Genomic DNA, 15,789 nt, shown 5'->3' on the forward strand with positions numbered 1-15,789 from the left:
TTTTTTAATGTGTGCATTTTTCATACATACAGTGTATCTCAAATCCCCCGCTTAATTCTTTGGGTAAGTAGCGCGGATTAACGGAACAGCCATGGAAAGCAAAATGTGATAGCATAACATAAAAGAAAAGAGTGCGCAATCCTGAAAAAAATTAATAGTCTAATTCTTGAATTGATTTTCAATGAATATCATAAAAATCAACTTATTAACAAAGTTTACAATCTGAAATGGGTAATTGTAAACAGCGTAGGTATATAATCACTATAGTATACCGTAGGTGCTAGTCGGCCATGTTGTCACTTCGAGAAATTGAAAGTACAATTACTGAAAGTAGAATTGGTAAAAAATCCTGCACTTGGATCAATTTCTTGTGTTTGTTCGGTGATATTAACCACATATTAGAGGTAAGATCAACTTGTCTGGCATCGAATGAGACGGGAATGGACAACAAAGCTTTGTTTTCATTCGGCACACGTGTGGTCGAGCACAGAAACTGCATGGTATTTTTGTCTGTTATAATAATAGAAGTGTCTTATACCATATCACCCCCTGATAAGGGGTAATAATAATTTTATCAGTAAGTTGTATGGTATGATACCCCTAACAACTATTAATACAAAATCACCGGTTGAAGCGTTCCTGTGGGCCGAGATGCAGACGACATGTTCGAAAGTGTCCATACGCCTAACAGATTTATAGTGATTCGGTCTTTGCAGTTACATGTATAGGCAAATATTCAAAATTTTCTAATGCATTTCATCACAGGATTAAAGAGTAAATGTAAATATAGTCCGTTTAAAGAAAATTTTGACAATATGTTAATCATCATGAAGAAAAAAACTACTGGATATTATAAGAACGTAAATCCGTCCATACTCGGATAACAGGAGGTGGGCCGGCACAACAGGGGGTGGGCCGGCACAAGCGGATCCATTCTATAAAAATCCTAAATATTGAATCGCACGTGAAAAAACAAATACCAACCCAGATTTCTACGGAAAGATTACATTCGATGCGGATTCAATATACATGTGAAAGGTGAAGATAACTCGTATAAGCAATACAAATAGATAGTTAGGCAAACATGGAATATATGGAAACAAAAATATTCACCGTACACTTTCTAGTTTTATCAAACACTTCAACACAATTCCGACGATCGGGGCAAGTTTGGCACTACCGCGTGTCTATGATAAAATATAATAGTCAAGCAGCCCTCTGTGAGGATAGTTTTTAAAAACACAATCTATGTGAGTTATCGATATGTTTAGAATGATTTCTGGACTATGTTTAAATATTTCAAAATCTCAAGCAATTTGATTGGGGAGCAAATCAGGTTCGACTGAAACTTTGTGTAATGATCTGAAAATAAAATGGGGAAATAGCAATTTTAAGCTCCTCGGAATAGTATTTACAAAAAATCTGGAAGACATATCAATTTAAAATCAATTCCATTTGAAAATTGCTAGGTTTGTGGACTAAACGAGATTTAACTACAATAGGTAATATCACAATTATCAAAACTTTAGCACGAGAATTCCATCGTCATCGAAAGCAAGTTTTATAGACTTGCCTAGATGGTTAAGCGGTCTAGCGCGTTGGTTACACGCTGCTAGTAGTTTAGTTCCGCAGGTCATGAGTTCAACCCAGGGTAGGGGTGGAAGTGGGTATCCAAATAAAGTGAAATTTTCTGTGCTTTATATTAAATATTTCTTCACTTAGGGCAGTTATGTTCATTTAAGAGTTCATTGCTATTTATGTGCTCTCTCTCTCTCTCTCTCTCTATATATATATATATATATATATGTGTGTGTGTGTGTGTGTGTGTGTGTGTTTATGTGTGTGTGTATATATATATCTATGTGTGTGTATGTAAATATATATATCATATATATAATTCATTGTTATTGTTGTGGATGCAAAAGGTGCACAGAGTAATTGCAAGTGTAAATGAAAGAGTGTGGATTACAGTTTGTATGTATAATGTGTTTAAAATACAAAAATAAAACAGTTAAAAAAGTGATCAAATATCCGCTTTGTTTTATCCTCAATTTTTTTTTTATACCGTGGAGGCGATTTTTGACAGCGAAAGAATGTATTATTTTAAATGACGACAATTATCGTAGATTTTGTGTGGAATTGAATGGTTTCAATTGGATTCACTTCCTGAGAAATCATTCATGGATTGATTTATGTAAGTTTTCGAACGATTCACATAAAATGTAACCTGAAATAAATTCAAACTGAAGCGCGACTGAGTTCTCACATACTTTATGAAGGCTTGGACAGAAACGAGAGGGGTAGGAAAGACCGAATATAAATAACCCCCTTGTTTCCACAGAAATTAGTCATGCAGTACTAGTCTCCCCTCTCTCTCTCTCTCTCTCTCTCTCTCTCTCTCTCTCTCGGTAATGGCGGTTCCAGTGGGGATTCGGCTTACAGTATGTACTCAGTAACCCCTTGATTATCGTAAGAGATGACTAAATGGGGTGGTCCTTCGAATGAAATCGCATAAACCGAGGCCCCGTGTCACAGCAACTATGGCACGATAAAGACCCCCTCCCTGATCAAAGGCCGTAAGCGCCGAGCATAGGTCTAAATTTTTCAGCCCTTCACCGGCAGTGCAACGTAGTGACGTCTCCATCATGTCCATATGAGTGAAAAATTCTCGAGCAGGACGTTAAACAATATATGTACAAACAACCAATTTATGTAATGCACTGTGCACATCAATCTGAATATTGCTCGGCTTTTTCCGTCAAGTCAAGAAAAGCCCAGAACACAAAGCTTTTCATTGTGAAAATATGAATCGCTATGGACTACGTGTGGTGATGCAGCAGAAATAATATTAAATATGTTCCGTTATATCTGTTCGTCTTTTGAATTGACTAAATATCTTAAAAGGATAGTAGGGGTCGTTTTATTCAAATTCTTTGAAAGAATTAAATTGAGACCAGATGACCTATACAAGTCATATTCTGTAAAATATTTCAACTTTATGGATTCATATCCTAATTCAAAACTATTATAATCTTCAAATTATATCCCCTGAATTTTTGCTTCCTGGACAAAAATTCAATCTGCTATACAATTAAGTTACCTCCTAGTGTAACTTTTGACAAACATGCAGTGATTTCAAAGTTGAAAAATATTATTCATATATCTTTTTAAATTTATATTAGAAAGGAATAAGATGATTTGGGGTGAGAGAAAAAAAATCTCATCGACTCGCAATAATTGTAATCTGTTTTAAATAAGTACAAACTGTTTTATTAAAATTCAGTGTTTTAATTAATCGAAAATACTAATACTGTTATAAATAAAACCAAACTGTTATAAATTTTGCTACAACAGGCAGGTATGAAAAGGATATCTTAGAATCGATTGAAATATGAATACATGAACATTTAAGGGACTGATGCACGATTTTCCTCCAAATTTTGTTTTTCACTTTAAATTATCAAAATCTACAGTTTTAGAAGGTTTCACCAAAAAAAAAAAAAAAAAAAAAAAATAAATAATGTTATTCATCATGACAGAAGCTCATTATAGAGAGTTTATTATTTGTTTTGAAAACAAAGATTGAGGTGTGTTAATTATTGTTTACGGGGTTTTCAAAATAAATGGATATTGATCCAAGTTTATTATATATATCACATCTCAAGTATACATTAGGTAAAATGTGTCATTTAAAAGTAAAAATTTGTGATTGTACAAAATGAAGATGCTTTAAATTACAAAATTAACGTTTTACTAGTTTGTTTACATAAAAAGACTCGAGTCTTTGTTTACATAACACAGAATCAAAGCTAAAATATTTCTCTTATCCTGGCATTCAGACGGTCCAAATTTTAGTTGTCAACATTAAATGAGCTATATTATAGGTTTCTTACCACAATTCGTGCAAACTGCGGTCGACCTCATTTTTTCTTGTCATATGGTCCAAGGTCGTTACAACTGTACAACAGGGTGATATATAACATCCATTTTTTTTCTCCTTCTCTCATGGTGTGATGATTTCTCCTCGGGATCAAGATTCCGAAATCCATGATTATGAAAACAAACTTTACCGATTACGCAAGTGACTGCACGATATCGTGTAGTTAGAATGACATAGTGGTTTTTACTGTAATTTACAAAGATGAGATTACTAGCTATACCTCAGAGAGTTCTTTCGATGGGAACAAACAGAATGTTTCACTTATCTCGAATTCACAAGTCAAAGGTATGTGATACGGAACGTCATACGTATGAAAACACTACCAGTCTCACTGCATGAATTGATGAACAGAACTCTGATTAGTACTTCATACCTGACTTATTGGGATGGATTTTTATGCCCCCGAGATCGAAGATCGGGAGGCATATTGTTTTTGTCCTGTCTCTCATTCTGTCATTTTGTAATTCTGTCATTCTGTCTGAAACTTTAACCTTGCTAATAACTTTTGAACAGTAAGTGATAGAGCTTTGATATTTCACATGAGTATTCCTTGTGACAAGACCTTTCCGTGGGTACCAACATTTTTGACCCCGTGACCTTGAACTTGGAGTTTGACCTACTTTTTGAAAACTTTAACCTTGCTAATAACTTTTGAACAGTAAGTGATAGAACTTTGATATTTCACTTGAGTATTCCTTGTTACAAGATCTTTCAGTTGGTATTGAACCTTTTGACCTTGACATTTGACCTACTTTATTATTTTTTTTACATTGGTCATAACTTCTAAATGGTAAATATTAGAGCTTTCATATTGTACATGAGCATTTCTTTTGACAAGATCTTTCTACTGGTACCAAGATATTTGCCCTTGTGACCTTGGCCATCTTCGGAATTGGCCATTATCGGGGGCATTTGTGTTTCACAAACACATCTTGTTGAATTATAAATTTTGTGTCGGGGACTTTCATGAGTATGTAGATCCTTGTTTATACTGAGCTTTCTGTAATAATGCTGTATATTTCTGTTGCAGGTCCTTTATGATGGAGAATGTCCTATATGTATGATAGAGATAAATTTTCTGAAAAAATATTTTAACAAGGAAGGAAAAGTGGAGTTTGTGGACATCACAAAAGGCAGCTATAAACCTGAGGACCACTCTGGAGTAACTTACCAAGAGGCCATTGGCAACATGCATGTTATTGGGGAAAACAATCAGGTCAGACAGTAAAATTAGGTCCATAATTAGATCTACTATGCTTCATTTTTTTTGTCTGTGGAAGGATAATTTGTGTTTGAAATTTTCAAACTGTTTTTCAAAATTATTGCAGTTGAAATTTTTGATGCACACTGCTGGCACTGGAATCTGTTTACTGTTTAGCATTTGATTGACCAGTCCCACACTCATCCACACTTACAATATGAAAACATCAAAGATAATGTTTGCATTTTATTGTAAATGTAGATACATGCAGCCATTCATGACTCTATTTTCACCATACTGAACACAATATGTTAGTTGGTAAATAGCTCTTTAGAGCTAATGATATATGTGTCAGCTGCGAGAGCATCAGTAATGAGTAACCCATACATAAGGAACACACATGTTAAAGTCCACTAATCAGGAGTTTCTTAGAAAATGACGATGTATGGTAAATACGAATAGCACACATCAAACATACATCTGCACTAATCAACTTTCATATAGTTTTACAGTTCAAGGGGATGACAGATGGAGAGTTCTTTGGTATCTAGATAAGTTATTGGGTGAAAATTCTGTCTTTTTCTCAGAGAACATTAACAAAAACATTACATTTTAGTAGGTTATTTTAAGTCCAGGTTTTCACTTATACATATGTATTGTAAATTTTTTTTTTAATCTATGATTAGTGTACATCCTTGGATATGTAGTAATTCATAGATATGTAAGTAAAATTCTCTTAGTTGAAAGATTTATGTACAATGTAAGTACACTTGCATTTTGTTGTTGAAATGTAAATTGTGAAAGATCACCTTGAAGTCCTTTTATGTTTTTAAATAGATATGTAAACGTACTTTGCAGGTGTACAAGAAGATGGATGGAATCAGGGAAATGTACCGGGGTGTAGGATTAAAGGGGTTTGCCAAGTTTACAGAAATGCCCGTCATCCGCCCTGTAAGTGACAGAATGTATGACATTTTTGCTGCTAATCGCTTTCGATTGACTGGCAGACAAGACAATTGTAACTGTCAAAAACAGTAGTGTTTTGGAGTGTGTTTGGATTTTCTGTTGTACTTGATATGCAGAATGTAATAGTTTTAATTGTGAGGATGTGTATATCTTTTTGAAAAAATATTGTATTCAATTTTATCATTGTTCAAATGTACTTTTCTGATTTAAATTTGTTTATTTTCTATATTTGTGGATAACGACTGCAAAACTTTCATAGTATTCAAGTGAATTATAAAAAGTGTAGAAATAATTTGAGATGGTAGATGGCACCACAAAGTTGTTTGTAAGAAATAATCGACTAAGTTGAAAATGATATACCGGTACACAGCCATATTGCACATCAAGTTAAATATGTATTTAACATTAAATTGATATTGACACATTTAAAGTTTATTAGATTTAACATAGAATAGCATGAGTTTCATGTTAATGAAATGTAGAAATGAATTTAATATTAAATCAGTCAGGATGGACCCATTCACAACTAGCAAGGCGAAAACCATGTGGGGAGCTATTGTTGAAATCTGTTACACTTTTAGATGGTATAAGAAAACTTTATCCTTTTAAATCATATTGTTATAAACCTATTCGTGAATCTTTGCAAGATTTGATTAAGACTATTAAGAGGCCAAGATTTGAAGACCTCTGTGACCATTGGCGATCAAGGAAAAAGTCACCCGGGTTTCTAACAGATATTTATGATGGGAATGTTTGGAAAGAGTTTCAAAGTACAGAAAAAAAAAACAGTTTTTTATGCCATTGAAATAATTATGGTTTAATGTTGAATTAAGATTGGTTTCAGCCATTTAAGCATGTTAAATATTCTGTTGGTGTATTGTATGCAGTCATTTTGAATTTGCCTAGAAGTGAACGGTTTAGATTGAAGAATGTATTGCTAATAGGTGTTATTCCAGATTTAAAACATGAACATTCTGTAAATAGTTTCATAACACCTCTTGTTAATGAACTTAAAGTAGCATGGTCGCAGGGATTTCAGTTGGCATCATATACATGTAAGAGTCCTCATGTAAAAAGAATTTTAAAGTTGCGCTTATGTGTGTTGGATGTGACATTCCAGCAACACGTAAATTGTGTGGGTTTTTGGGTCATTCTGCAACATTAGGTTGCTCAAAATGTTTCAAAAAATTTCCAGGTGGTGTAGGCAAAAAAGACTGCAGGTTTTGATGTTGATAATTGGCCAGCAAGAACATTGAATGATTATAAGTTATCTATGAAAGTTGTAAGAAAAGCCAAAACTCAAACAGAGAAAGAAAAACTTGAAGCTTCTCATGGAGTTAAATATTCAGTATTGAGTGAAATTGATTATTTTGACCCAATAAGAATGTCCATTGTTGATCCAATGCATAATTTATTTCAAGGGACTGCTAAAAAGATGATGAAATTATGGTGTAGCAGCCCTGGTCAGTTTATCAATGAAGTTCAAAGACTGATGATGAAGGGTTGTCGTTTATTCATCAACGTAAGAACTTGTTCTCTCTCTGACCAATCTGCTAGAAAGTTATGCCTAATGTAAACAAAAGAAAACAAAACCCAAAAGTGGATATCGCACGTTGTGTGTTACGTTATCTGTACGTTATTTCAATGCACATGCTCGACAATGCGTAAATAAACACTAAACACGGAACCGATAAAAATGAACAGTTCCGGAATGCACAATTCTACTGCGTGCTAATACATGTAGTAAATATAATTATTCTACCATTAAACAAAATGACAAAACAAAAAATTTAGGCAAAAATTTGTGACATTTACATATGGCTTCATTGAAAGGTTTTACATTTAGATCAATTAAGTTTGATTCAGCAAAAAGTTGATTCAGTGGATGCAGCAAGCAACATAAGGGCTATTCCTAGAAAAATTGCATCCTCGTTTGGAGGATCTACCGCTGAGCAATTGAAAAATTGGACAATTTTTTTCTCAATTTTTTCACTAGTGGATATTTTTACTAAAACAGATTTGGAGGTATGGTAAAAATTTTGTTTTAGCATGCAGAACTCTAACCTCTAAATGTATTTCAAATGTAAAAATAACTAGATTTGATAGGTATGTTATTGAGTAAAGGTGTAGAAAGAGTTTATGGTGTTTCAAGTATAACACCAAATATGCATATATGCATTGTCATTTATCACAGTGTGTGCTTGATTATGGTCCCATTTACTCATTTTGGCTTTTTAGTTTTGAAAGATATAATGGTCATTTGGGAAGTATGCCAAACAATAGCAGATCTATAGAAATGCAGCTATTGAGAGGCTTTTTTAAGAGATTCTTTTGAACATTCTTTGCAATTCCCTGGTTTATATTTTGACGAATTTAAGAAACATTTTCCAAGTGTGACAGAGTTATGTTCTGACAGAATTCATTCTGATTCAGGTATTTTGAAAATTTTGTGTATGTCGAAAAGAAGTGCCCATATTGTTGGACAGGATTGGCAAATTTGTTCTGCTTTTTCATGTCAGATGACATCATGTAATGTAATGTGTTCAGCAGACTTTGATATGTTACAGAAAACATACTGACATATTTATCCAGATCTTCATGAACATATTGAATGCATTCCAAAGTCCTTCAGAAAATGTTCCTTCAAATCTCTTGGTGGAGAAGATTATGGTTCTGTTCAATCTCGTCACAAGCGTTCCTCATTTGTCATGGCTTACTGGCATTCCAACGATGGAAATATCATTGAAGAAGTTGGAACAGGCGACCTTTATCCTGAAGTGATTCAATATTTTCTTCAACACAACCTTATCGTAGGAAATGAAAGCCGTGTTCACTTATTTGCAAAAGTCTTTTGGCTTGTGCCACTTCCGAATGTGTATCGATATCACTGTGGGAAGCCTGTTGAGTTATGGAGACAGAATGTTTATGAAACTTTTGGGCCTTCTGCTTTCATTCCAGTTCAGAGAATCAGTTGTAAATACATATGTGCTGATGGTATGCTTTTTAACAAGAATGTATCTTACATTTGTCCTGTTATTAAAGGGGTTAATATATGAATAAAATGCAAGGTAGATATATTTTACTGATAGATTGAGGTATTTCAAAACAATATGTTTTATGTGATATATTTACTTACTTACTTAGGCCTGTCGTTCCGTGAGGAACATAGGCCATCGATGACAGTCCTCCAACGAACACGATTCTGGGCTGCTTTTGCGGCGTCATGCCAGGTCATGTCCTGCGCTTTTAATTCTACTTCTGAGTCACGCCTCCAGGTGTTTCTTGGACGTCCCCTCTTTATCTTGCCCTGTGGGTTCCAGGTCAGGGCCTGGCGTGTGGTGCTGGAAGGTGGCTTCCTTAGGGTGTGTCTAATCCAGCCCCACTTCCTACGTCTGATTTGTATGTCTATGGGTTCCTGTCCTGCTCTCTTCCATAGTTCTTCATTTGTGATCTTTTCAGGCCATCGGTTGTTGAAGATGCGCCTGAGACAGGTGTTGTAGTAAAATGTCTGGATTTTCTGCAGGGTTGTTTTGGTCATTCTCCATGTCTCTGCTCCATACAGCAAGATGGACAACATTGGAGTTGAGGATCCGCAGTTTGGTAGTAATGCGGATGTTCTTTGAGGCCCATATGTTCTTTAGCATGGTAAACGCTGCTCTTGCCTTACCGATTCTTGACTTGATGTTGCGGTCTGTGCCACCCTGTCTGTCCATCACACTCCCCAGGTAGATGAAAGACTCAACTTCTTTGATGGCTCACCACCAACTGTGACTGGTAATTGGACAGTGGTGTTGATCTTCATCAATTCTGTTTTCTTCAAATTGATCTTGAGTCCCGTTCCTGCTGATGTTGTTACAAGGTGAGTTGTTTTGTCCTGCATCTGACTGTGGTTGTGCGAAAGGAGAGCCAGGTCATCGGCAAAGTCGAGATCGTCGAGTTGCGTCAGGAGTGTCCACTGTATACCATTATTCCTGCCTGATGTGGTAGTCCTCATGATCCAGTCAATAACCAAGAGGAAGAGGAATGGTGACAGCAAACATCCTTGTCGAACTCCTGTCTTGACCTCAAAACTCTCGGACATCTGGCCAGCATGGGTAACCCTGCATGTCATGCCTTGGTAGGTGTTGCGGATCAGGGAGACGAGCTTCTCGGGTACTCCATAGTGTCTCAGTATCTTCCACAGTGTCTCACGGTCCACGCTGTCGAACGCTTTCTCGTAGTCGATGAAGTTGATGTAGAGGTGTGACTTCCACTCCAGTGATTGTTCAATGATGATGCGCAGACTGGCTATCTGGTCAGCACATGATCTGTTGCGTCTAAAACCAGCCTGCTGGTCACGGAGCTTTGGGTCCACTGCCTCTTTCATCCTCTCGAGAAGGATCCTGTTGAGGACCTTGCCATGCACTGACAGGAGCATAATTCCCCGGTAGTTAATGCAGTCCCTCAGAGCTCCCTTCTTTGGTAGCTTAATGAGGATGCCTTCTTCCCAGATCTTCTTGAAGAGGTTGTGCAAGATGTTAACAGCTGTCTCTGTATCAGCTTTGATTGCTTCCGCTGGTATCTCGTCAGGCCCTGCCGCTTTTCCATTCTTAAGTGTGGTAATTGCTCTCCTGATCTCTGTCTTTGTTGGCTTGTCGCAGTCGATCGGGAGGTCTGCGTTGGCTGGTTGTATGTCTGGAGGCATATCTGGTGATGGTCTATTTAATAGCTCTCCAAAGTGTTCTACCCATCTCTTCAATTGTTCTTCTGTTGTTGTGAGAGGATTCCCGTTCTTTTCCTTCACTGGCTTGTCTGTCTGCTGGAACTTGTTGGAGAGCTTCTTTGTGACCATATACAGTTCTCTCAAGTTTCCCTGTCCCGCTGCTTCTTCAGCTTGTTTGGCCAGATTGTCTATGTGATCCCGTTTATCTTTCCTGATGCTTTTCTTGACTTCTTTATCTGTGGCTGTGTAGTCCTCTTGAGCTTTTGCCTTTGCTGCTCTTGTCCGGCTTGTGTTCAGTGTCGCTTTCTTTTCCTTCCTCGCCTCCAGTTTCCTCTTGGTATCAATAGATATCCACTCTTTGTGTTGAGCCTTTCTTCTGCCGAGAACTTCTTCACATGTGTCTCGCCACACTTTCTTGATGTGCTGATATATTGCGTAAGCAAAATTGGAATATTTTTGTCTTTAGCCAGTTGGATTGAGCCATCTTGGGAGGATGCATGTCCTGTGCCAGTTGGCATCGGCCATCTTGGAAGGATGCACGTCCTGTGCCAGTTGGCATCAGCCATCTTGGAAGGATGCACGTCCTGTGCCAGTTGGCATCAGCCATCTTGGAAAAGGATATGTGGCTAATTTCATTTATTTATGTAATGTTTGTGTAAACCTTTAATGTACTTTAATACTTGTGTTTCCTAACATTTGAATTTTTGGACATACATGTACCATCACTATTTCGGCGAAATGAAGACGTATATAGAAATGTATTCCCAAAATGTTGAAGGGGAGGTCATATTTTTGATTGTTTATGCTTAAAAGAGACGTATGCAATAAACGAAAATAAAACCTGTTTTTCTTTTGTTTGAATGGGAAAAAAAAACCAATTGGTTGAAGAAATATATTACTTTCTTGGATTATAGGTCCTCAGTACCCCTTGACTGTACGAGGCGACTGAATGGGGCGGTCCTTCAGATAAGACAGCCAAAACAGGGGGCGTGGCACGTTAAAGATTTCCTCCCTGTTCAAAACTAAACTAAGAGCATAGACCTAAATTCTGCACCGTTTCACCCGCAATGGTGGTCTCCATATGAGTAAAAAGTTCTCGAGAGGGACGTAAAAAAAATAAGACAACCATGCAGAACTGGTTTCACACTGAAGCGGATGTGAACATTTAGTATAAAAGGACAAACTTGTATTATTTGCTGAATAGTGGCAGATTTGGAAGGGGCATGGTAATTGCACCCGCTCTCTCTTTGGTGTATCATTTTAATATTAAAAAATGTCATTTTGGGCTCTTCACCCATACCTTTCTGAATGGTCAACAACTCAACATTCAAACCTGGGTTGCACCCCTTTTGAAAATCTTCGAACTAATATCAGCTGTCGAACTTTTCTGAGGTGATAAAAAGTTTGTGCTCTAATCTGTTTCTATGCTTTGGTTTGGTTCATAGCATGGACATCTCAACGTTGCATTGTCAGTGTACAAGCAATTTGTCGTATGACATTTATTTTACCGGAAACTTAATTTCTGTGATACTTCCAAGTATAATTCAACATTAAATCTGAATTAAACGCGAAAGTTGATGTAAATTGTAGATTTAATGAATTTAATTTTATTAAACGCCGTTTTTCATGCTGTGATTTATGTGGCTGACAAATGACAGAATTGCGGGCTCTCGAGAAATTTCCTAACAGTGTAATACGGTATTTTAAGTTATTCATGATGTCTATCTTAATATGTACGATACTTCATAACACTGGATTGGAAGTTGATCCTTATACTGCAATCGAACTATAATATGGAACTTTTGAAGCGCTATTCGATGCCACTATTTAGAGAACATCGACAACGTACGATTGATTGATTATATATTGTTTAAAGTCTCTCTTGAAAATATTTCACTCACATGAATTTCGAAGACGTTACCATTGTCGGTGAAAGGTTGCAAAAATTAGGCCTATGCTCAGCGCTTATGGCCATTGAGTAGGGAGGGATCTTTATCGTGCCACACCTGTTGTGACACGGGTCACAGTTTTTGCGGTCTTATCCGAAGGACCGCCCCATTTATTCGCCTCTTACGACAAGCAAGGGGTACTGAAGACTATTTTAAACCAGGCCCACAGTTAACAACAAATTCACAAAAGGTTTGGTGATTATTGATTAAGTGTGTCCTATTAAAATTCAAGGAAATGCTAAAAGCGATGCAATGGAGATTTCAAAACTGGACATGTCCCTAGCAATATGCACATCTCTGAATCGAAAGTTTGTAGAAATGAAACTTAAATAAAATTCTTCAAAAGGACCTTATCAGTTATAGCTGCAGAACTGTAGCTCTCTGAAAAAATATTTTGTTTCGTCAAAATACTTTTTCAGAGAGCTACAGTTCTGCAGCTATATCAGTTAATGTTGCAATGTAAATGTTTTAGGTATAAAAAAAAAATAAGTCTTTGAAACCTGAAATACTTCTTATTTATTGTACACTATATCAACAAAGTTGAAAAATATTAAGTTCATGTGGTAAACAAATGATATTTGATGATTTTAGATCTTTATTTTTAAGCGCTCGCTTTTTAAAATCACACTTAATTCAATTAAAAATATTTATATTTCTTGTATTCGCTCGCCTCATAATATTTATCTCCAAAATTAAAAATAATATTCGTAAAATAATTTCGCCCTCTCACCTCACATTTTTTGTTTGAAAATCCGAAGAACTATTTTACAAATTGGTGTGGTCTAAACAGTGTTATAAAAATTCATACAAACTAGTTATGACGATATAATATCTTTCATAACAATTTCATGAAACTATTTTCACAAAAATATACAAAATGTCTAAAAATAAAGTACATTGATCACATAAAAGACTTGGTAAAGAAATCAATGAAAACAGAGTTATTGCCCTTGGATTCACTATTTTAAAACGCATTATTGATTATTCATCTATACCTTAGACTTTTGAAATGGTTTATTTTTTAAGAAGATTTTTTACAATAACTATCGGGAAAGACTCTAACAAAATTCATGTTCTAATCATGCATAAATCTAAATAAATCATCGATTTTGCAAAATCTGATGACATCACAGGAGGGTGGAATTACTTTAATTTCTGTATATTCCCACATGGCCCCACCCTACCCCCGGGCCCTTGAATTGATCAATCTTGAATTTGAACTACCTGATTGATTGATACGATTTTACGCCGATTTGGCACTATTTCAGCCATTTCACGGCGTATATATCCCCATGTAAAACGTTAATTCTCTTATGTAGCCCCATCCTACCCCCAGGAGCCTTGATTTGAAAAACAAATGGATCTTCCCTCATTAAGGAGGCTTTCACATGAGTTTTGTCTTCTTTGGACCATTGGTTCTTAATTGAGAAATTTTTTAAGTGATGTCTCCATATTTTCACTTTATTTGAATTTTCTTAATCAAACCCCACCCCTTTTAAAAGTTTGGTTGGTTGGTTAGATATTGTTTAACGTCCCGCTCTAGAATTTTCACTCATATGGAGACGTCACCATTCACAGTGAAGGGCTGCACAATGCAGGCCTATGTTCGGCGCTTGTGGCCTTTGAGGAGGGAGGGATCTTTATCGTGCCACACCTGCTGTGATACGGGGGGGGGGGGGGGGGGGGGGTTGCGGTCTCATCAGTTGGAGTATAAGTACGATTATCATCTTAATGCCAAGTTCGTCTAAAATACAGTTGTAATAATGAGCCTTCCAAACAATGACAATGTTGTTACTAGCTTTGTCAGCTGGAACCAAAACATATTCCTCATGTAACCTATCTAATGCTTTGATCACTTCTGGTTTACTAAACACAGAAAGATAGATGGTACGTACTTTTGTTTTAATATATCTAATGCGGGATTTTAATATTCCTCTAAGACTTTTAGTCCATTCTGACAATGTATCAAGTTCTTCATTTTCACATATAGCCCATCGTCTGACATAATCTTCGACAGAATTCATAATAAAGATGAAGTTCTGTCACCAATTGAAATCTGAGGTTTTCTGTATTTAGGACCTTTTAGAATAAGGGATTCGAGGTCCTCATTTTCAACTCTATCAACATCACCAGTAATGGCATGTCCAGCCGGACTATAGTTGAAAGAAGATTAAGAACACGTATATATAGGTGGATGAAGTATAACATGGTCTATATCTAGGCACTGCAAAGTTTGTTTATAATTGAAAAATTTGGATGCAATAGTAGAAGTATACTTGTTGGAAATACAGGGTGTGGACTTGAACATGAAATAAATTGGAATACACGAATGCACTTTTTATGACGAAGAATGTTGCTTATGTTGAAGGCATATATTAATTCGTTTGTTTGTAAATTTAAACTTATGAAACTGGCGGCTTGATTTTGAAGATTGATTGATTGATGTTTTCCACCACACTCAACAATTTTTCAGTTATCTGGTGATGCCCAGTTTTTATTGGTGGAAGAGAGAACCCAGATACAATGTAACTGGGAAGAGACCATCGCCCTTCCGAAAGTAAACTGGGAAACTTACGGGCGCGAGCGGGATTCGAACCCTCGACGACAGAGGTGAGAGGCCGTGTGATTTTGAGCGTGACGCTCTAACCACTCAGCCACAGAGGCCCCTGATTTGGAAGAAATATAATCCATGACCCGTGGTGATTTAAAGAGCCTGTGATTGGCAACATCAACCATAGAGTTCATGCAGTCTATATTCAAGTGTTGAAAAATCGAATGGTTTCTTCAAATAACGTATGCAAAACTCTCAATGGAACCGAGTATAGTATTTTACGAATATGATGTAGACCCAATATTGTCTGTTGACGTAAGATAAAAGTGAATCAAATGTGACATCATTTATACTTAGTCTTTTATATAAACATTGTCCATGACTGCGTTTCCGTCTTTTAGAATTAGGAAAGAGTAACATCATATTCACGTTATTTCCTAGTGGACTAGTCAAGTTTCCCACACTATATATATTAGCATT

The 15,789-nt window shown here is 36.3% G+C and overlaps 1 protein-coding gene across 3 annotated transcripts; it reads left to right on the plus strand.

Moving 5' to 3' along the window:
- Nucleotides 1-154: 154 nt before the first annotated feature.
- Nucleotides 155-6,537, plus strand: LOC125646476 (uncharacterized). Of its 3 annotated transcripts, none has more exons than XM_056141495.1 (3): nucleotides 155-404; nucleotides 4,971-5,156; nucleotides 6,000-6,537. In XM_056141495.1, the coding sequence occupies exons 1-3, from the start codon at nucleotides 291-293 to the stop codon at nucleotides 6,177-6,179; spliced, it is 480 nt and encodes a 159-aa protein (XP_055997470.1). In that variant the 5' UTR covers nucleotides 155-290; the 3' UTR covers nucleotides 6,180-6,537. The 3 variants fall into 3 exon arrangements, with proteins under 3 accessions (XP_055997470.1, XP_048728758.1, XP_048728759.1); XM_048872801.2 differs by lacking the exon at nucleotides 155-404 and adding an exon at nucleotides 3,984-4,225; XM_048872802.2 differs by lacking the exon at nucleotides 155-404 and adding an exon at nucleotides 4,033-4,225 and having other exon boundaries at nucleotides 5,040-5,156.
- Nucleotides 6,538-15,789: the final 9,252 nt, after the last annotated feature.

The sequence above is a fragment of the Ostrea edulis genome, chromosome 6 (assembly GCF_947568905.1).
Source record: "Ostrea edulis chromosome 6, xbOstEdul1.1, whole genome shotgun sequence".
NCBI lineage: Eukaryota > Metazoa > Mollusca > Bivalvia > Ostreida > Ostreidae > Ostrea > Ostrea edulis.